This window comes from Dermacentor albipictus, chromosome 6 (assembly GCF_038994185.2).
Source record: "Dermacentor albipictus isolate Rhodes 1998 colony chromosome 6, USDA_Dalb.pri_finalv2, whole genome shotgun sequence".
Taxonomy (NCBI): Eukaryota; Metazoa; Arthropoda; class Arachnida; order Ixodida; family Ixodidae; genus Dermacentor; species Dermacentor albipictus.
This window is the reverse complement of record NC_091826.1, coordinates 22,165,680-22,188,772: the sequence shown is the minus strand read 5'-3', so window position 1 is coordinate 22,188,772 and position 23,093 is coordinate 22,165,680. Positions and strand designations below refer to the sequence as shown.

The 23,093-nt window shown below is 45.8% G+C and overlaps 1 protein-coding gene across 3 annotated transcripts; it reads left to right on the top strand.

The window, feature by feature from the left end:
* Window positions 1–240: 240 nt before the first annotated feature.
* Window positions 241–18,929, top strand: LOC139060848 (rutC family protein HP_0944-like). Of its 3 annotated transcripts, none has more exons than XM_070540090.1 (6): window positions 241–436; window positions 3,324–3,429; window positions 4,911–4,965; window positions 5,030–5,098; window positions 6,506–6,561; window positions 18,617–18,929. In XM_070540090.1, the coding sequence occupies exons 1-6, from the start codon at window positions 372–374 to the stop codon at window positions 18,692–18,694; spliced, it is 429 nt and encodes a 142-aa protein (XP_070396191.1). In that variant the 5' UTR covers window positions 241–371; the 3' UTR covers window positions 18,695–18,929. The 3 variants fall into 3 exon arrangements, with proteins under 3 accessions (XP_070396191.1, XP_070396189.1, XP_070396190.1); XM_070540088.1 differs by lacking the exon at window positions 241–436 and adding an exon at window positions 2,147–2,510 and having other exon boundaries at window positions 18,617–18,735; XM_070540089.1 differs by lacking the exons at window positions 241–436; window positions 18,617–18,929 and adding exons at window positions 2,152–2,510; window positions 12,626–12,793.
* The last annotated feature ends 4,164 nt before the right edge of the window (window positions 18,930–23,093 follow it).

The following is a 23,093-nucleotide window of genomic DNA, read 5'->3' as shown; positions in this document are numbered from 1 at the left end:
CATGTGCACGTTCACGAATGCATGCATGCACTCGAGTATTCTATATATTTTCTTTTATTTCTTCAGAAATATAATTTCTTCAGACAGACGAACGTTTCGTCTGCAAGTGGACAGGCGAAGTCACGCGAAAGCTGTCGGCTGTTCCCTCTGGAAGGCGACGTTTTATGACGGGCTGTAAAAGAACGCTATCGCCGCTGAGTCCAGCCGCTCGTATCCGCAGAGAAGCAAAGAGAAGAAAATTATCCGCACTGTAATCTTTTCACCAAGGCAGCAGTGTCTGCTATACAGGACATGCACACGGCCACTTGCTGCCATCTGGGCGACATTCAGCTTCCACACCGCAGTGACTACGCGCACGGATCTAATTAGGAATGGGAAAAGTCACGAAAGAAGTCGTCACTAGCCCGGATGTCTGGAAGTCTGCTAGTCCATTCAGGTAAGGTCAGGGGTGTAGCCAGGAATTGTTTTTCTTTTTCGGGAAGGGTCATGTACGTGAGGTGTGCAAGCGGCAACGTGGTACTACAGAGAAATTTTGCACGTGCCCGGTGTCCGTCCCCACTCCCCCTGGCTGCGTCACTTGGTACGGTATACTCACAATGGTAATTTGGGTGAGATCGACTGGTTGAGAGATTGTTATGGGATATCCCGTGACGTAAACTGCCGCGTGCATGAAAATATCATTTCATATTTTTCTACAGTTGCTACTTCCAGGCTGAGTTTATAATCTCTCTCTCTCTCTCTCTCTCTCTCTCTCTCTCTCTCTATATATATATATATATATATATATATATATATATATATATATATATATATATATATATATATATATATTTCGCTGTACATTTCGCTTAGCGCGATCAAAAAAAGAAAAGGTTTTGCGTTTAACGCTGCACTGTTCTTGCTGAAATTTAGCCGAAGGATCGCATTTTGGAGTCCACGTCGTTCAGTGTTACACTTACCACAGTTCATTGACTGGTTTTTAAAAAACAAGTGAAAATTTGGCTTCGCTTATGGGAATACAAGCTGCTACCGGTGACGGTGCAAGCATAAACTTGTTTCGCTACCTGCCGGCAGCTGCAGAAAGTAGCGTTTCAGGGAGAGCTGCTACGTGTTCCAGGAGCGTGCAACACGCGGCAACCCTTCCTGGCCGGCTGCTTTCTGCAGCTGCCGGCAGCAAGCGACACAAGTGTACGTTTGCTCCGCCGCGGCAGCAGCTTGTGTCCCCATTAAGCGAAGGCGAATTTGCACTTTTAAAGCGAAAGCTTTACTGGCCGTGAACTTGCGATTTCACGGTGGCGGTGCTCCGAGGAGGCACATGACGTCACAACGCGCGCTTCGCCGCGGATGTTCCACGAACTTGCGATTTCGCCGCGGCGGTGCTCCGAGGAGGCACATGACGTACCAACGCACGCCTCGCCGCGGATATTTCTCTTTCTCTCTCTCGCTCCCTAGTCACTACTGCGCATGCGCCACTAGTAGCACCGAGCCACAGGTGTTCCGCCGCTGCGCAGCGCCGCGCCTTTCCAGCCATCGCCGTTATGTACGGCGTCACACCGCGTTCCTTGTCGTTGCGCTCACCTCCGTTCGCTTCGCCAGCTGCGTCACATGCCTGATAACATGTCGGAGGATTGAAAAGGAGAGCTCGCGTGCGCCGCGACCACAGTTGAGGCGGCAGTATGGACGGCGACAATTCTGATAAGGAGGAGGAGGCCTGGAATCGACATCGGAACGAGATGAAGAGGAAACGAATCGCCCAGGAAACAGACGAACAGCGCGCCGAATGACTGGCTAAACGCCGCAACATAGCTAGACAACCAGACTAACCTAGACTTGCAATCAAGATTAACCAAGGCGAACCATGCTATGCCTTAGCTTTCGCTACGTATATCCTGGCATAGCCGAGCTAAGCCACCGCCAATTCTTTTCTTTAAAAACCAGGCAATTACAACGGTACTTCCATGCCTTTTCCACGAGACTACCGTCATACAGTGACAAAACCGTAGTCTTCCTATGTCTGTACAAAAGCCACTAAAACACAAATGTACCAAGTACAACCTCGCTTCTCGCGCTCAGTTAACGAAACCGAAACTGAAACTTGTGGTATTTCGACAACAGCGACATCAGTGGTCACGCGCTGCTTGTTTACAATAGAGCAGTCGCCGGAGCCAATACCAATACAGCAAACGTACAAAGACTGTCGTCTACACCGAGAACTCTTCCCGGCCACGCGAGAACCTTGATCAGCTGTTATCTCGAGACCGAAGAAGTGCCTGTGCGACAAGGCCACAACAAGGCCTTCGTCTTGTCGAGGCGGCGATTATCGAGAGCCGCTTGCAACGCCCTTCTCTACAAGGAAGGACACGTCGAAAGATACAACCGGTCGCGGGGTGCATGTTGGCTACGTTTGTGTCGCGGCAGCTTCGCCCAACCGCCTTGGTCAGAAATATGTCGAAAGTAACGCGTGAAGTCATAACATCGGAGCATGCTCCCAAAGCCCTGGGACCGTACAGGTGAGCTTTTCGATAGCCGAACGAAGTGCAGCAATTGTTGCATCTGCCTCGCAGTATGCGACACTTCGAAATCGTTTTGTCGAGTTGTTTGTTTGGGCGTAAACAGTTGATGCAGTTCGCGCAAGATCTCGGGGTAGTTTGTTCGTCGAAATTTATAAACCACTTAAACGATGCCGTCAAATTCAAGAGCAGACACCATTGCACCGTTGATATTGCAGACATTACAGGAACAGCAGTTCTATGCTGCTTTCTTCCGTCGCGCTAGGTTGTCTCTTGTACCGCCACTTAAATGCTGTGGAATTAAACGTGTCATTGAGGTCCGAATATATTGCTCGTAGTTAAAAGAAAACTTGGCGCCACAGTTTTTTTTTCACTCTTTGTTATCGGGGCTGTAAATTTAACAGATCAGTTACCGATTTACGTCAGCCGAGCTTGTGTGAGATGTGTGTTATTTGTCAACAATTTTTATTGACATCCTTTCAGCATGCCTTCACAGTTAAAACTAAGATCATGTACAACATTGTAATTCTGTTATCATAAGAAACTAGCAGCTGTCCACAAAACTTGCCACCTACATGAGCCCAATTGAACTTATGAATACCTCTTTAAATTTGCTAACTTGTGCGTACTTTTTAGCAATGCAGAAATTTAGTGTAGATTATGCGTTTTTTACCGGACATGCGAAAGGTTGTCATGTGATGCCGTTGGTGTGATGTGAACCTGTTGTTTTGCAGACTTTTGAATTTCCTCGTTGATTCATTGACAAGAGCGTTAACTTGTGTTGATGGTAAGAATATTGCAACATTCCTGCAGCCAAGCCATCAGAGCCGGTGATACCATGTATGTGTCTGGGCAGCTTGGCGTGGACCCAAGTACTGGGAAGCTGGTCTCGGGTGGAATTTCAGCTGAGACGAGGCAGGCGAGTGGTTTTCTAGCTTGCTTTGTTAAATAAGCGCTAGATTTTGAAATGGCACCCACAGCAGCAACTGTTATGGAATCTTTCGGCGTCTATGTGAAAGCAATACAATTAATTTTAAAAATCTTAATGTCTTCTTCAGTTTCTCATCTCAGCCTCCAAACTTACTTCAGTGAACTGAATAGGGTTTGTATAAATGTCTCTTCCACAGTTGGAACAATCATAAACCATTAACCATAGCCATAAACTGTTCTAGTGCAAGGATATATCTTTTAATCTAAAATTGTCTCTACTAAAAGATGTATATCTGTGTGTGCTATTCTGAGCACTACCATGGTAGTAAAAATTATCTTAAAGGAGCAGCAGTGGCCAACTCTTAGGTTATAAAACCAAAAAGTGATTTCCATAAACAATGACCTGTGTACAACTCGTAAAACATACAGCTATAATACAGCGAACGAGAAGGGCAAGTTGACCTAATTGCATACATTGTATAAAGACAGTTCGGGGGAAAAGACAAAAGATAAATAATTACCGAAGCATTAACTTGCTGCCATCGTTAACAGCAGAAAATGACGCCCTGCCCGCCTTTGAGCAAAGCCTAAGGTTACCATAACAACAACTGCACCAACAAGTTATAGCAGCAAACCACGAGAAGGAGTTGTTGCAAAATTAAATTAGGGAAACAGCTACCATTCAGAATTTAGCCATACCACTGTTAATGTTGGCAATGTTTCAGGTGCTTAGAAACAACAGGTGGCCTAAATGAATGTGTAGCCCTTCCCTCACCCTATATAGTGTCTCTTATAACACTTGTGTTTCTACGGGACATCAGATGCCAACACCAACAAAATATTGGACAGTGCGAAAGCCTGATTTCATATAGCGCAAATATAGAGGAGCATCGGTGCAAAATTTCACGCTTCAAATAGGAGTGAATGAGTCATGAAGAGCTAGCAAAAAATAATATTTTGATGTTGAAACTGAAAAAAAAGCAAAAAATACAAAAAGCCGCCATTATTGCTTATCAGAAGTGACGTAAAACCCGGAACGTTGAGAGCCAGTGTGGCTCCTTGGCATGACCTCCGATATTAGGAACTGCCTGTAACTGAAAATCTCCGAGGCCATGGTCTGGAATTTGGGCCATATCCACTAATCACCATGTGCATGCACTGTCCACTTAGGTGCTATTTAAAGGCTGTTAATAAGAAAATTCGACAATTACCATCTCTACAGCTTTGACAATATTGCTTCGATAGTGTATGCTACTCATTTATAGCTAATTCATCCAAAGTGAAATTTTGTTAAAGTTGACCTTGAGACCTCACATTTTCGTTCTACAAAAGGGGCACCCATAGTAAGGAAGATTCACTGTTTTCGTGCAGTTTAGTGCAAATAAAGATTGTCTGGTCTGGCAACTCTAACCTGGCAACTCTAACTAAGACTAGAAGACAGTCTACAAATATAGTGTTTCTCATTTTCAGGCACTCGTAAACTTGACTAAAGTCCTGGAGGCTGGCCGCATGTCTTTGAAATGTGGTAAGCTGAGACACCGGTTCGTTGTTGAATGCGCATGCTACATGACATAGCTTGTTTTTTCCAGTTGCGAAGTGCACAGTCTACCTTGGGAACATGAATGACTTCCAGGAAATGAACAAGGTCTACTCTGAATGTGAGTGCAAGGGTTCTTGTTGTCTTTACTGCTGAGCATGAAGTTACTTTTATTATTCATACATTTCCATAATATTCAGTTGTGCTAGTCAGTGTGACTAGCGCTGATGAGTATATGACAAGCGTGAAGAGTCGCTACCATAACTGTAAACCATTTTACCTTCGAAGTCCGTAACAGTATTAGCACAGTGGAATCAATGCTTCATTTGGTTTTAAGGATTTTGTAATGAAGAAAATACTACAAAAGGTTTGCTTGTGCTTTGTGTATGATGTAGTGTTTCCGACAGACTTTAATATACAAGTCATATGTCTGAAACATCAACAGATGCGCCCTGTTCAATAGTAGAATTGTGTGTTTTAAACAGAAGTTGGACAGTATTTCTGCTCTCACGAAGCACTGTACCTGAAAGTTGAAGGTTCCTCTGCTGGAGTGAGAAAAAAGAATCCATATTGTGATGTTATTACACTCTCATGCTGTCCTCTGTGATTGGACAGCTTGGTTGCTTAAAAATATGAATATTTTCCTATGCAAAAAACTTTCCAATGCCCAAGAAGTTTGAATAAAATGATGAGTTTATGAACTTCCTCCCACAAAACCAATGAAATTCAAGTCATGTGGCGTTTGACTTGACACATCTCGGTAGAGGCTTTTTTGATGGGGCTGCGAAACGCGATACAGATGGCTGCAAAACATTGGCGAATTGGTAAAGCGGCTGCTCGGTACAAAAAGGAGCTTTTAGTGACAGGCAATATATGCTCAGTTACCTTCCATCTCAGGATGAGCTACATTGCCCAGTGTGGCAGAAAGTGCTTTAGAAAAGCTGTTAAGGGTTGTCCCTATGGTGTAAACTGCTGCACAATCGGCAGTTATCGTTTTTGTCACTCTCAGTCATTGTACTGATGTTCCTATACGCCAGAGAGGAGATCGGCTAAAGTAAAGCACCTTTTCCTAGCTTATATGAAGGCAGAGTTGCCCATCCTAAAGAGAGGTTACTCTAGTCAATATATTTGTGAACTTTAGTCCGCACTGTTTAGACACCTTCAATGAGCGCTTCAGCGATTCACTTTGTGGTGAGCCAAGGGCAAATGGAATTGTGCCGCTGCTTTGCTGTTGGAGTGTGCACCAGAAAAGAATGTTTGCAATAGCGTACAAACTGCCATGTCAGAAAATATTTATAACATGGTGAGTACATAGAGGAGCCGCTCCGAAGACATTGGTACACATGTTATTTGCAGCAACATTTTGATATGTGATTGATTACGAGGAACAACTGTTCAATCTTTCTCGTCACACTTCCAGTGAGGCTGCTAGTAATACTTAGTTAGGAATACTATTCTAAAATTGAAATTAAAACTGATAAGTGTTGCACATGAGTGACTCGTTCGTATGCCTTTGTTTCCCCCTCAGTTTTCACTGAGAAACAGCCAGCTCGTGCTGCATTTCAAGTGGCAAAGCTTCCTCTGGTGAGTCTGCTTTTCACATGTCAATATTCATGCGTACATGGTTAGTTGACTTGTCTACAGTTAAGCATGAAGCACTGAATTGGGCTACAAAGCTAACTGTAGAGGTTATCTGTTAGTATTAGAATAACAGACTGAAATTTTTGCTGTCATTCGAACACAGTATCTTGTAGATCATATTGGTATGTTCAAGCTTAGGTGGCTTGCAGGGAATATGTCATTCATGCCAAGAAGTCTATACCCAGCAATTACTGATGACTTGGTTCTGCAATTCTTGAGACTCATGCTGAGGACCTTCTCTCTCTCCCTCTCTCTCACGTGCACGCACGCACACACACACGCACGCACACACGCACGTGCACACACGCACAGAGAGAGAGAGGGGGGGAGAGAGAGACACACACAAAAGAAAGAAAGGAATGTGCTCTTCTGTGCGGCAAAGGCCATGGTGAAAGGAGGCTGACAACAAACTAAAATATCCTTTCTTTTCCATTACCTGTGGATCCGACCTTGTATGCCTGACTTGTTTACACTCTACTGCTCATTTTTGTTCATTAAGTACAGATAATCAAGTGTTGACCTGCCACAGTTGCTGAGTGACTCTATGGCATTCTGCTGCTGAACATGAGGTTGCAGATTAAGTTCCTGGCCATGGCAGCTGCATTTCGATGGGGGTGAAATACAAAAATGTTTACAATCAATCTTCTTCAGGGAAGTTCCAAGTTCCAAAAGGGAAGTTCCAAAATTCGTTTTTTCAACTTACAAATACTAATGGCTCTAGGTCTTGCCAAAGTCACCGAGGCTATCTACATGCAGCTGCCACTGTTTCTGGAGGCCATAGAAGCAAGCAGAAAAAGCTGCATCTGGGATGATTTTCCGCACATTAGTCCTAGCAGTTTGGATTGCTTCCATACCTTCATGATGCTTCCCATTGAATGACACGGCTTCTTGATAAAGCTTTGCCACCATGTACTACTCGCTAAATCATGTTCTATGTCTCACTAGGGGTTTTCCCAAGTCTAATAGAGAAGTTAATCTTATCTCTCTGCTCAGAAACTGTGTGCGTCGTATCGCTCGTGTAATGTTCAATTTAGTGCAACAACCAGCCCTACATCAAGATCCCAAACACAGCTACGTTATCTTATATGTTTACACAGAAACCTATAGAAAACATATCGAAGCTATGCTTACTCTGAGTATATACACAGTAACTCATAAGCACACATTTCTTGAACTTGAATACCAGAGAACAAGAATAAAATACAGTCCTGGAACTTTCCTGACAAAGTGTGTAGTACTTAGGTTCAGGTGCACATTAAAGAACATCTGATGGCTTAAAACTAATTTGTGACACTCCATTACCTTGGCACACTAAACCCAATCAATCGGTTAATTGATGAATCAAGTGCCACTATGACTAAACTTTATCTTCTTCTGTTTTAAAAAAGAAATGTGAATGTGAGAAGCTGACTTAAAAAGGAAATGTGAGTGTTGGGTCTACCAGTTAGAATAATTGCTTGTAACTGCACCACAGGCACAGTAAATAGCCGCATCGGCTGCGGCGGGATTCCCCACTGCGGCTGAAATGTTAGCAGTGCGATCACCCTTGTTCGTGCGGAGCGTTCGCAAGGGTACTCTGTTGTTGCCACGGACTCCCGGGAGACATGTTGCATGTTTCTCAAGGGGCACGTGACTGTGGCTAGTTTTGTGATAATTCACAAATCTTTCAACCTCCGTCATCGCCTACTCTGGTGCCCGGGACACGCGGGTGTACAAGGGAACGAACAGGCTAATGCTTTAGCTCGAGGGTGTACCAACCGAGCGACGGCATCCTCTTCTAATCCCAACCACTGGCACTATCCCTCACAAAATACCGTCAATATAAATGCCAAACTCATCTTTGCTCATCTGCACGGAGTCTGCAAAGTATACCCGCCACCTCACCCACAACTTAGCGGGGAAGAGGCCGCTGATTGGCGCAAAATACAGGCTGGGGTATTTCCCATCTAAAATTGCTAAACGCCATGTATCTCACTCGCTGTAGCGCCAACTGCCCTTCATGGGGTGGCATACCCACCCTAATGCATGTAACCTAGGAGTGCACTAAGCGCCCTTATATGCCAAATAGTGATAGCACAATGGAGCAGTGGGAGGCACAGCTTGCCCGTTCCGACTCGGCAGTACAAAAGTCCTTAATTAGCCAGGTCAGGCAGGCGGCAGAGGCCCGTGGGGCCCTGGAAGGGCTCCGACCATCCCTCCTTAAAATGTCTTCCTGTCAAATAAAGTTTCTCCTTCATCATGGTAGTGCTGGAGAAATGTTAAGGCTGTGCCCATTCACTGTGTTTTGGAATGGTCAGCCAGCATCTTGGGAACCCATCTCGCACAGAGTTTGCGGTACTGGAGTCTCTCACTCACAATAGTATACAGAGCTGATCGTGAAATTTCGAGAAACGAATCACTCAACACAGAAATTATGAACCGATGATTTTCTTGAATTGCCTTGGCCACTCGCTGAATGAGATCATCAGTTGGCACTTGCTTCCTTCCCTGCCTGCCTGCATCGTGAACATCTGTGTGCCCTGCTTTACAGTTCCTGCACCATTGCCGCACTTTGCAGTCATCATGAAAGTTGTACCGTACACATTACTCATTCGTCGATGAATTTTGGCTGCATTGCACCCCTCAGCATGCAGAAATTGAATGACAGCACGCACTTCTCACTTAGCGGAAGATTCTGTTGTTCAAGGCATGTTTATGTGCTCACTGTGCGCTCAGAATTGACAACTGCAACCTCATGCAATCGACGGGCATACTAGAAACACTGCGCAACACATCTGTGCACAGCTTCATTTGATTTTAAGCGTCTTTTTCATATTGTGGCCGATTGGACCTTGAAAAAAAAGAACCTCCTACATGCCGATTGCAGTGTTTCTTTGATCTCTACCATTGCTCCTTTAAAGTGTGTGTGTTTGTGCAAACACATTCATATTATTTTCTGTCTTTGTACTATAATGTTGCTCTTTCCATTGTACTCTCCTCTCTCAAGCATAGCAGTGCATGACATCAAGAAATTGATCAGTTGCAAGCCTACATAAGCAGTGTGAAAGTTATGATTATCAAACTGTTCATTTTAACCAGATTTGGTTTTGCATTGTATCTGTGGGATAATAAACAGGCTCCCTGAACTTTGACCCGCTGTGGTTGCTTAGTGGCCATGGTGTTCGGCTGCTAAGCACGAGGTCGCGGGATCGAATCACGGCCACGGCGGCCACGTTTTGATGGGGGTGAAATGCGAGAAAACCCGTCTACTTAGATTTAGGTGCTCAATAAAGTACCCCAGGTAATGAAAATTTCCGGAGTTCCCCCACTATGGCGTGCTTCATAATCAGATCATCAGAGGAAAGGGAGGAATGGTGTTCTCTGAAACTGAGTGGGTGAAGCATTTGGCCCACAAATTCTGGGCATTACTTGGGGACCTTGTGTATTTTTGGGACTGTAATCTGTGGCCTATACATGTTGAAATGTAGAAATTTAGTCGGGTGCCAACTACCAATAGGTGTAGAACTAGAGAAAAGTGCACAATGCGATTTCTTAAGATTGTAGGCATAAAAAAAAGATTTGGCCTGACTGTGCCTGGCACTTTCTTACTGTAATCACCTAATAAGGTCTAATAATATGCAGTGTAATAAAGGACCCAGGGTACTACAGCTTGACGAGAAGTTAATACCTACCTGTTGTATAATGGTTGTGGATAATTTAGAAAACCTTATTCTTAGGGGAAATTAGTCCCCGTGACGTTTACAATTGGTGTGGGCTACCTAAAAAAAAATTTTATGCCAAATTTGCTCCTGTAGACATCGGGCAGGAGGCAGACTATAGCCCAGAAATAACAGTATATTGTAAGTAGTGGATTTACAAGTGATGGTGAAATTGTTGTGACCTATCCTCATTTTAATGCATGCCCTGTTCACATGTATCGGGTATTTTGCATGTTGGTGTCTTTCAGTCAATTGCTTCACTGTAGATTAAAGCTAATCAGAAGCATTGTGCAGTGTCTTGGCTCAAAAGTGTTTTATGCCCAGGGCACTTGCACTTTTTCTGCAGTGGATGGGATGCCACTGCAGAATTCATGCGCGCATGCTCGATTTGAATAAAAGCACTTTTTACTCCTAAAACATTGCCTCGTGGTCGTGGGTGACATTAACACCATTGCTCACCTCTGTTCACCAAGCCCATTTTCTTCAAAGATAAGGCTACGGAAGGCTGACTAATGCACCCACTACTTTTTCTTGTATCTTGGTAGTTATCTTGGTAGAGAACCCTTATCGTTTGCAGCTTGTCTTCACATAGATTAAAAAACCAACCAGAACACATTACTTTCCTCCTTCGTTATAACTATTTTAATGCACCAGAAACCACGCAGCTCACAAAAGAACACAATGGGACAGAGTGATGTGTGGTATTTTGCACCTTAAGATAGTTATAGTGGATAGATACCAACTTTCCCAACAAGCGGTTCTCTTAAACTTTCATCCTACACCCACCTCTCTCATGCACACCTCAGCTATATGCAGATGTAGGCACAGCTCTGGGGCTGCTGCAGGTGTACTGGTGAGAAAAACGTTATGGCGGTGGCTCTGGCAAGCAAGTTCACCTGACCATTACGCTTCATTCAGCGTGTGAATAAGATGTGTCGGCATTCATACTAAACATCCCTTCATTGTGGCCTTGCATGCCTTTGAAAGTGTTCCTGACATCTAAGCAATGTGGCACAATGCCTTGTATCATACCGAGAAAGATGTCAATTTGGACAACAGCTACCTCTGAGAGTTTTCTACAAAAGTTACTAGAGGGAACTGTGGTGCTGGAGCCTATGGGAGCTGCAAGTATGATGATTCAGTGGGTATGGGAATGACAGCCAGTGTACATGGATTTGCCTAAACTTCATTCTTATGGCTTCAAAGGACATTGTGGCCTTGCAAAGTGTTTATTTTTGGCAAAATGCCATCCAATCTCGACTAAGGGCCGCACCGTGTAGGAGCTGCACTCACAACTTGGCAGCCCAAAATAGGGTGTGCGGGGCAATCCAACCAAGAAGCAGTCGCGTCCGATGCTCTGATGTGTGCATATAGCACGAATGAATTTTCACGTGCAGTATACCTTTCTGCAACACTACTAGATGGCAAGTGCGGAGCTTTTTCTGACATCTGGGGCGTGGCCATAACCGGCTCCTCTGTGTTTCTTGCTGCAGCATGCAAGTTACCAGCGCCATCTTTTCTTTGTGCCGTTAGTTTTCACAGCCAGCTCAGGCAGCTCCTTCGGCTCACCTGTCAGTTGCCGGGAGTCTAGAAAGGACAGGAAGTGTTTAATGGTGTGCAACACTCTAATTAACCTGAAGGTTGTCACATACATTGAGGAGAACAGCAAACAAGCAGCCGGCCGTAACTTTGGCTTTGACGAAAAGTGACTACGTCAGTGGCCGAAGCAGGAAGAGTAGCTCACCATATTGAACAAATCGAGGAAGGTGTTGTGTGGGAAAGCATGCCAGTTCCCAATACTAGTAGTAGGAAAAATTGGTCCAAATGGCCCAGTCCTGCGTAAGGGCAGCACCTAGTCAAAATCGTAAAAAAATGTACAGGCCTTAACACGAGTCTAAGGTATTGCATTTTAAGTGCGACAATTGATAATGATTATGCATGTGCATAGAAACTTGTTGCCTGTCTCTGTTTAGAAAACTATATTTGCTGTGCAGTTTAGAAAGATAAAGCTTAATGAGTGCCCACAAGAATGCCCGAAGCTACTTGGACGAACATTAGATATATCTATGTACTATTCCCATGGTAAGCTTAACAAATGGAGCACCCATGGCCTATCTAGTAATGTTTTGTAGGAAGCTCTTTGCTCAGCTATTGCCAGTACATTTCATTGGCGATGTTTGGGATCGTTGGCATTTTCAATCATTGTTGGCACTTGGATTTTCAGTGATGTCAAGCTTTCTAAAGTTCCTGTACTATTTAGGCACATGCTTTGCCTATTTGTATATTTTCTTTCTTTGCTCTTTCTGCAGAATGCTTCTGTGGAGATTGAATGTATTGCTGTGGACTGCCATTAAGGACTCTCCATATTGGTCACCACATAAGCCCAAAGTTGTCATTTGACACTGCCATTGTTACAGACATATTTTTTGACTGGGAGAAATCCTTTCTTTTTGGAATAAAATACAGACAAGCATTTACACATTGTTAATATGCTGTTGTTTACTAACAACTTGGGAACAACAAATTGACTAACCAGTGCTCTTGGTGCTCACCTATTGTTCTTCACTGTCAAGTTCCAATAAATGTGTCAGCCTAGACAAGTCTCCTGTTCAGGTTCTTTGTTTGCTGCATGTACTGTATATAGTTGCGGAATTCTGAACCGCAATAATTTAAAGTCTTGGTGTATGAATTTGTTGGGAGCCATCACACATACGACGACACAGAACAGAAAATGCACTGCACACCTTATAGCAGATGTAAAAGGGGTGCTGTCTTGCCGGTGAAAGACGCTGAAGTGTGGAAGCATTCATGAGAATCTGGGCCCGGTAAATGGGACCATTAGCATTATCCTCCACAATCCCAGTATTGGCTTCCACTGACAACTGCTACTCGACTCGGCGACAGGCCTAGATCGGCAGACTCGGAGGGGGCAACTCTGGTAATTACATATCTGGGGGTTCTGTGGACATAAACATCTACATTGACATTGATGATGTGGAAACCTGCAGGGCTCGCACCATAGAAGGCATATGTCAAAGTTGCCACCGACAAGCACCGATTAGAAGGCATTTGGTGTACCTTTTCAGGCTGATAATTAGGTAAGGACACTGCACAAGAGTCATCCTTCGAAAATGAAAGGCTTGCACTATGCACTACTCTGAACCAGCTAGTTGGAAGACCTTTCTCGTTGGGCAGAATTCTATCACCACGGTCTTGCACATCCCAGCTGCAGAAGGCCGTGAAAGTGCTGCTGCGATTCCTGAAGGCAAGAAGACGGAGTGCTGTCTGACAATGCTGGGAATTCCAATACCTCTCAGCGACTCCAGTTGACGTCAACTCTTGGCTTATATTTCCCACTCCTTCCCCCAGTGCAGGGTGTAGTCAACAGGGCTCAGTCCTCGTCAACCTCCCTGCCCTCCATTTAGCCTTTTCTCCCTATCTCTTTACGTCACCCTGGCATCCACCTAGTCTGTGCGATTAGCCAATAATGTGTGTGTGTACATACGCAGTGGCCAAGAAAATGTAGCCCAAACACAAACAAAAGAAAAATGGAAGAAGCCTGGGAAAGCCCTAGGGAAGTTAATTGCTGTTTAATTACAACGTGCGTTCGATCCCCACCCACAGCGATTATTTTCTTGCACTTTCGTTTTCCTTTGCTTTATTCGTAACTTTAGTGCTGACGTCCTAGAGTCTGTGCTACACTGATGACGCCGCACAGGGCAAAACGGCTTCTTATACCTTTGCCCACACGTGTCAGACACGTCGTTGCACATAATGTCAAACGCGCACTTGTTCGCACTCAAGATAGTGTGCCTGCAAAAGCTATCTCACTTGTCGCAGCTCAAAGTATCCCGCGGCATGCTTGCCCTACGCACATTATGGAAAAGAAAGGAAGCGGCCTTGAAGGAGTTAATAATAATGTTGAGGACATATGCAACCCAAACGATTGCCGACATTTATTTTTTCACATTCCGGTAGGTTCCTCTGTGTAACCACCCGACAGTGATCCACGTTTTTACTTGAAATTGCAGTTACGATTCACGTCGCTCGGTTATTGTAGCATAAACATTCACAGGAGTTGCAGAGCCACGTGCGTAGGCGCGACAATTACACGCTAGTATATTCGCGCATCTGCGCATCGATGTCGGTTTAATTCTTAAAGTACAATGCCTTTCCGCGTTCACCTTCACGTCGATGGAAAAGGGCCCTTCGGCATTGCTATCGTCACACTTTGATGTGGACATTCGTGTGCCCCTATGTCGCAGGCAAACTTTCCCTTAGCACGCTTGACGGCTGGCTCTCGCCGTTCATCTTCCACGTCGAAAACCTGACCGCTTCGCCGCAGTTTTACCCCTTTATCGACGTTTCAACTCCTGAAGAACTCTTTAATAGACTTTTAGCGTGTCCGGTATTCCGGCAAGCGCGGGCGGTTTGCCGGTTTAGCGGGGGCGTAAACGTGGGCGGCCAGATTGGTGGCGCCAGCTGGTGGCGCAAAGCTCAACCGCACAAACACAAAGCTAATTACTATATGCTGCTTAGCTGCTGGTGTAAACTTTCGACAGTGGCGTAATCGTGTTCACAATTACGCCGCTGCTGAAAATTTGCACCGGTAGCGAAGCAGGATATAGTGGGTTACTGCAGTTTTAGCTCTGTGTTTGTCTGGTTGAACTCTTCGCTACCAGGCGGCTGCACCGGTCCGGCCGCTCACGTTTACGCCCCCGCAAATCCGGCAGTCCGCCCAAACCGGTCCCGTTTACCGGGATAGCGGAGAGACTAAAGGTCTCTATTGCGCACGTGACAAAAAAACCGGCTTTTCTTACGGCTGTTGATGACATCGGACGCGGACCGACGCGGGCGAACACACAGAAATGCACGCGGTGAGCTGGATATGGCTGCGCAACAAGTATAATGCTGGCGCGTCCACCAAGCTTATTTTTACCTTTGTCGTATGGATTACATGGACACTCCAGGCAAAATTTTCGTCGTCGCCGTGATGCTCCGTATAAGTCCTAAGTGCTATGAGAAAGCGCGCCGCATGCTGCGAGTGCGAGGGAAAGTGGGCGATTGTGAGTCCAGAAGAGAGGTGGCTTGATGCTCGCCGTATCCGCGCGCCTCCAACCCGCCGCGGTTCCTCAGTGGCTACGGTGTTGGGCTGCTGAGCACGAGGTCGCGGGATAGAATCCCGGCCACGGCGGCCGCATTTCCAGGGATGTGAAATGAGAAAACACCCGTGTACTTAGATTTAGGCGCACGCTATAAAGAACCCCGGGTGGTCGAAATTTCCGGAGTCCTCCACTACGGCGTGCCTCATAATCAGAAAGTGGTTTTGGCACTTAAAACTCCATAACTCAACTCGCGCGCCATAATATGGAGGTCACATGTTCAAGCGCGCCACGGAGGAAGGAAACCTTCCTCCGTGAAGCGCGCGCAAGGGGCGGAGGGGAGAAGGTAAGCGCGTGCTAGAAAGGGTGTGCAAGCAGGTGAGCGCGCGTATCCTCTAACCCGGCCGTGGCAGCGCATGGCGCGGCTCGACGCACACGTGGCCCTCACGCCTTGAGGCCATCTGCGGCGGGTGCAAAGCATAGGCGAGCCGAGATGGCTGCTGGATTCATGTGGTACTGCCTTCCCGTGTGCCTATAGGATAGTGTGCGAGGTCGCGCGTTCTCAATTTTTTGCGTACGCGTTGAAAGGAGACGCAGCACGTAGCGTTTGCTCGCCGCTGCCAGCCGTCGACGCGGCGACATCGAGTGTTCGCGGCCATCGACTCGTATCTGCTCGTGTTTTCTTATGCGGGTGTGTTTTAAAAAATTAAATTATGGGGTTTTACGTTCCAAAACCGCGATCCTGATTATGAGGCACGCCGTAGTGGGGGACTCGGGAAATTGGCACCACCTGGGGTTCTTTAACGTTCACCTAAATCTATGTAAGCGGGTGTTTTCGCATTTCGCCCCCATCGACATGCGGCCGCCGTGGCCGGGATAGGGGAGAATGTCATGTGGCATTGTATAGTAGTATAGCGACGTCGGCAGCAACCACAAGGACACCCCCTCCCCCCAGCCCTTCCTGTTCGACACCACTTCGTATAATACACGCGAAGGAGCGAAGGGGAATAGCAGTCGGTGCGGTCGAAATGCGGCCGCCGTAGCCGGGCTTCCATCCCGCGAACTCGTGCTTAGCAGCCCAACACCGTAACCACTAAGCAACCGCTGGTGTACGCGGGTGTGTCACCATATTGTTGTTAATTTAGTTAGTGACTATTTACTGCAATTTATATGGCCGATGAAACTACGAGCCTCACTTCGTGTAATTGCCTAATACTTTGCTGTTTATTGCTATCAATGCTTCGCAATTCGGGTGGAAATGCCACTAATTTTTTGTTGCTGTGTGCATCGGCGGTTAGTAGTAACAGACCGTTGAGTCCTAGTTTTTGCCCTATACTATAGGCTTAAGATTATTTTCACCTTTGCGTTCGCTAACTTTAAGCCGTCAATCGTGGAACTATTTGGCTCGAATTTCAGGGTAATTGTTTGATTGAGTAGAAAATCGAGTTGAAAGTCAACTAAATTTGCGCCGGAACGCCATTGTCGGTGCCACCGCGTAACGTCGCGGCTTTCAAATCATTCCTCCCCTCCCCCTCTTCCCGCCTCTATTTGGGCCATTATTGCTTAGGTAAAACGTTTCGAAACTAGCCATTGTTACGTTTTTGGCTCCTTTAAAATTTAATGTAGGCTATGCCGGGTGGTTTTTTTAGACCATACATAATTTTTAAACATCGCCTCTTGTGGATAGCATAATTGTAGTCCCGGAGGTGGGTTACTCGAAGCGGCCCACATTACTCGCAGAAGAAATCGGAATAGACTAATAAACTAAATTGGACTAATTAACTTCTACCTTAATTATTTTAATGCATATATTGCAGTTTAGGAATTGAAGTTTGGCGACTGTCCTGTGTGCATTCATACTGTGTCCTGTAGTCAAAACGAGCCGTTATATAACCATGTTCGATCAAGCCAGCAACCAACTACCACATCTAACTCTGTTAGTAGCCAGTAAGCTTGCAAGGCGCATTCACTTGGAACGAATTCGAGATTTGCGCCGTGAAACTCGCGTTAAAGAAAGCACTATATCTATTTAACGGACTGTCGTTTTTAGCACTGAAGCACAAAAGTAACTGCAACGCCCACGTTCTTCGTTGCACACTTTGGGAATGAATCTCTAGAAACTGGTGCCATCCTGAAAATTTGCTCCAAGTGGATACATGGCCTTGCCAACTCTCGGCTGCAGCTCGTAAATCGCAATATGTGTCGCGAAGTAATTAACTAAAAGATGATTGGATTATTTTGGTTGATTAGTCGATTATATGCGTTTCAATTTCGCATGGAAGTAATGCCCGTCTATGAGTATTCCAGCTCAATGACTAGAATTACGCTTTCTGGCACATGCAATTTTTAAAAATTCTGTATGGTCTAAAAAAACGATGCATAAAGATAAAAAATAAATAGGTAACAGTCGATCTATTTGTTTTAGCGTCTTTTCAGGCTTACAGTCTCCTCGCGAGTCGTGATGTTGTGATGTAAAAGGGTAATTTACTAACACAGCTCGACCAAATTTTCTCTTTAGCGTCCCTTTAAAGAAGAAACGGCTGGAACAAGTGCTTGTTAGATTTATTTCTCGTTACTTTTATTTCGTGCCACGTTCATTTATCGTCAAAGCCCACGTCCACTTTCACTCTGTTTATCAGTCAAGATGAGCTTGCATAACCACGAGGCTGCTGGAAAAGAGCTGACCTAAATCCTAAATTCTCGTCATGCTCACAAAAAAAAAAAGCGAATCATGCAGCCTTTCGCAGCTGGTTTCAATCCAGAACAGCGGAAGTGAGTGTAGCTGACTGTGTTTAAGTGGCTTACTAGTTCCATCCTGTGCTCTTGTTGCATCACCTAATTCTGGCTTCCGTTTCACTTCGCGTGCGTTCCTATGACCCGACTCTCAGCGTATCTGCGTGACCTGACCTGGCTTTACATACGTTTGCGTCGTGTCTTTCTTACTTCCACTTTTTTTTTCTTTTTTGTCACTGCCATGATTCCAGTGGCCGTTCGTTTGTCCGTGCTTGCATGCTTTTAATACGTGCAGGAACTGCTTCAAAAAGGAGTAACTGGCGTCACTTAATTTATTCGCTGGCTTCCGCGACTTGCATGGCGAGCATTGTTTATAAAGGCGAAAAGTATCAGCCTATGTTTAGGGACTGGTTCGGTGTAGAAGCTTCATGCATATTTTAAGCTTTTCATATTCTCTCCACACAGGAAGCCTCCGTTGAGATAGAGGCCGTTGCAGTCGACGTGGAGCCGTCGGGACCCAGAAGATCCCTTGCCAAACTGTAGCCGCTGAAGATTACTTTTGGTTCGTAAACAAGGAAACGAAAAAAAATAAAGAGGAAAAAAAGAAAGACCATTGAGCCAGCTTTGGAATAATAAACGTTGTGTTCATCCACTCGTAAAAGCTATAGCAGACGAACTTTTTGCAAGGACCGCGAAAATGTTTTCTGAGTAGTTTGTATAACAGAAGTAAACCGAGAAACTGAAAATCTACTATTACAAATGTACCTAGATGTCCGGGCCAATAAAAAGTAAGTAGCATTTGTTTGCGGGTGCTGTGCAAACCTGTGCGCTGTCGCAAAAGCTGACATTTCGCCTCGCTGAACTGAATTCTGTGAACTGTCGTCGTGACATTGAAAAAAGAAAGTGTCGCAGTTTCGCCAGAAAGGCGAAACATCGATTGCGATAGCAAATTGGTGGACAACTATGCGAAGTAAGGAGATCAGCTTTATCGGCCGTTTGACACGTAAACAAAGGTACACTAAGTAAATTAACAAGCACGGTGTCACGCGCGCACAAGCGAACACGAACACATCTCACTCAATGGCCGCGGAAAACCGCTGTCAAAACACTGGAGTGAGGAAGCGCGGCGCAGCAGCGAGCGAAATGACAATTGTGTTACGCCTCGCATCAACGCGAACCATGCCGCGAGGACAGAGCGCGCGGTCGGACTCTGTCCCCGTAGCAGACGGCTTTCAAGACGCAGCGGACCGGCCGGGCGGGCGCAGCCGCCAGGGGTCGCCAGCAGTAAAACGCACCCTCCCTCCCTCTCCTCAGAGTCTCACCTGCTGCCTGCAGCTGCCTCAGCCCGCTGCAGGTGCTTCCATCGATCCGCGGTGGTGACGCCCTTCAGAGAACCAGCGAGGACAGCGCTAACCAACCCTGAACTTCCTTTGTAGAACTGCGGACTACGGCAGCTCTGGAGTTTAGAGGCGCCGGCTGGATTCGGGCGTCACCACCTGGCTACGAGGACGCAGGACAATGGACACCACGACGACTGCGCTGCAAAGGTCGTCTGCCCGCGGAGGGGGCACTGAAACCTGTGTGTGCGTGTGTGTGTTTGTAAAACGTCCCGCAGAGAGGTGGCCTGTTTACGGTGACGTCGAACGTGTTGCCTCACCTAGGGATCTAGGGAACACGAAGTGGATAAAAGCGAGCTGTTGTCGGCGGTTAGGGGTGCTCGTCTTCGTGCTCTGTGCTCGTCAATGTACTCGTGAGCTGTGTGCTCGTTCGCTGTATGCTTTGTCTTGCGGGCTCCATTTGGGAGTCACGCTAGACTGTCGATGTATCCCATGTTAAACTGTCAATACTGTAAATAAATCCTGCTCGCCTAGTCCTGTCGCCCCAAGTTCCTCCGATCGTCCTACAAGCCCCACTCCAAATCCAACAACGGTCACAATGACAGTCATGAAACAAACAAACAAACAAAATCGGCAGAGACACTTAAGACTGCTGAAGTGCAGGAATGCGAAAGTACTATAGTCGCTTTGGTGAAAATTTTTTTTTCTGCGCGTTCCTTGCCCGCGCAAGCTCTCTCGCTTGCGTTTTAACTGCGCATCGGTGTAAGTCCAAACGAAAACGCGCCAAGCTTATCAATGCGCTCGCGTGCCAGCGACGGCCTCATGACTTGACGGACTGCCCAGCAGCACTCAAGTGGGCACTAATGCTTCTCGTTCTACACACTCACTTTATGCACTCATAACGTTGGCGCCGCCTCCTCCACAATGGCTGCGCCGTCACGTGACCAACGACGCACGCCACACGTTTACTCAGCCACATGGCTGCGACGTCACGTGCGCAATAGAGAGTTTTATGCGAGGGGGACGCAAGCATTGGGGCAACACCACCTAGATAGCACAAGGTCTGTGCACTCCTCCTATCCATGACATCATGCTACCTGGCCCGACTGCCATAGAATCTAATGGGGATGCTCCCGAGTAAGCGACAGTGACTTTGACGTCGCCGCTTTCATCACGCCAGCCTTGGCAATAGAAAATTCGGGCCAAGTAGCATGACGTCATGGAGCGTAGTGAACAGGCCTTGTGCTATTTAGGTGGCATTGATTGGGGCCACAGTACTGCGCGTGCGCAGGTAGTGCTTGGGGCCACGGTACAGCGCATGCGCGAATCGGTCTTCGCATGCGCAGTACTGTGGCACCGACGCTTGCGTCCCCCTCACCTAAAGCTCACTAATGACGCACGCACTAGGCACACATTTAGTCAACCGGAACCGTGGAGCCGCCGTGGTGTCGAGGAAGCATGCCCGCCTCGCACCCCGAAGGTGCGGGTTCGAATACCGCCCAGACCAAAATTTACTAGCACTCTCTCCGAAGGCACTAATTTACTTTTCTTTACCGTAACCTCTCCGAGAAGTGTGACGTCAATTCGAGTATTCTTTCACGTGGTTTTACACTTTGTTGTCGGCCATTTGTGGTATAGCATCATTAGATCGTGCCGCAGAACTACAAAGCGGTATAACCGCTTGCCAGCACGCACAGTACCGTCGGGAGTTATTTAGGCGACAAACTAACGCTTTTTAAGAGGTTATTGAAAACTCCCAAAAATCGAAATTTTCCTGGGCTTAACTGGGCTGGGCCTAACTTAACTCGGTGGAGAGCGCCCTAGAGTCGCTTTATTTTTTGTCGGAAAAATGACATCTTCATGAGCTATGGGATTAGCATTTTTTCAATTTTCGGGGAAAAATTATTCTTTGCCTAATGGTTCATTTATCGCGTTAAACGGCTTCTGCGCATGTCCTGGGGCTGATATATGCGCAGAACTAGCGGTTTAGAGACACTTTATTTTTCGTCGGAAAAATGATATTTTCATGGGCTATAGGCTTACCATTTTTTCAACTTTAGGGGAAAAATTATTCTTTGCCTAATGGTTCATTTATCGCGTTAAACGGCTTCTGCGCATGTCCTGGGGCTGATATATGCGCAGAACTAGCGGTTTAGAGACACTTTATTTTTCGTCGGAAAAATGATATTTTCATGGGCTATAGGCTTACCATTTTTTCAACTTTAGGGGAAAAATTATTCTTTGCCTAATGGTTCATTTATCGCGTTAAACGGCTTCTGCGCATGTCCTGGGGCTGATATATGCGCAGAACGAGCGGTTTAGAGACACTTTATTTTTCGTCGGAAAAATGATATTTTCATGGGCTATAGGCTTACAATTTTTTCAACTTTAGGGGAAAAATTATTCTTTGCCTAATGGTTCATTTATCGCGTTAAACGGCTTCTGCGCATGTCCCGGGACTGATATATGCAGAGAACCAGCGCTTTAGAGACACTTTATATTTCGTCGGAAAAATGATATTTTCATGGGCTATAGGCTTAGCACTTTTTCAATTTTAGGGGAAAAATTATTCTTTGCCTAATGGTTCATTTATCGCGTTAAACGGCTTCTGCGCATGTCCTGGGGCTGATATATGCAGAGAACCAGCGCTTTAGAGACACTTTATATTTCGTCGGAAAAATGATATTTTCATGGGCTATAGGCTTAGCACTTTTTCAATTTTAGGGGAAAAATTATTCTTTGCCTAATCGTTCATTTATCGCGTTAGACGGCTTCTGCGCATGTCCTGGGCCTGATATATGCAGAGAACCAGCGGTTTAGAGACACTTTATTTTTCGTCGGAAAAATGACATTTTCATGGGCTATAGGCTTAGCATTTTTTCAATTTTAGGGGAAAAATTATTCTTTGCCTAATGGTTCATTTATCGCGTTAAACGGCCTCTGCGCATGCCCTGGGACTGATATATGCAGAGAACCAGCGGTTTAGAGGCACTTTATTTTTCGTCGGAAAATTGATATTTTCCTGGGCTATAGGCTTGGCATTTTTTCAATTTTAGGTGGAAAATTATTCTTTGCCTAATCGTTCATTTATCGCGCTAAACGGCCTCTGCGCATGACCTGGGACTGATATATTCAGAGAACCAGCGGTTTAGAGGCACTTCATTTTTCGTCGGAAAATTGATATTTTCCTGGGCTATAGGCTTGGCATTTTTTCAATTTTAGGGGGAAAATTATTCTTTGCCTAATCGTTCATTTATCGCGCTAAACGGCCTCTGCGCATGCCCTGGGACTGATATATTCAGAGAACCAGCGGTTTAGAGGCACTTTATTTTTCGTCGGAAAATTGATATTTTCCTGGGCTATAGGCTTGGCATTTTTTCAATTTTAGGGGGAAAATTATTCTTTGCCTAATCGTTCATTTATCGCGCTAAACGGCCTCTGCGCATGCCCTGGGACTGATATATTCAGAGAACCAGCGGTTTAGAGGCACTTTATTTTTCGTCGGAAAATTGATATTTTCCTGGGCTATAGGCTTGGCATTTTTTCAATTTTAGGGGGAAAATTATTCTTTGCCTAATCGTTCATTTATCGCGTTAAACGGCCTC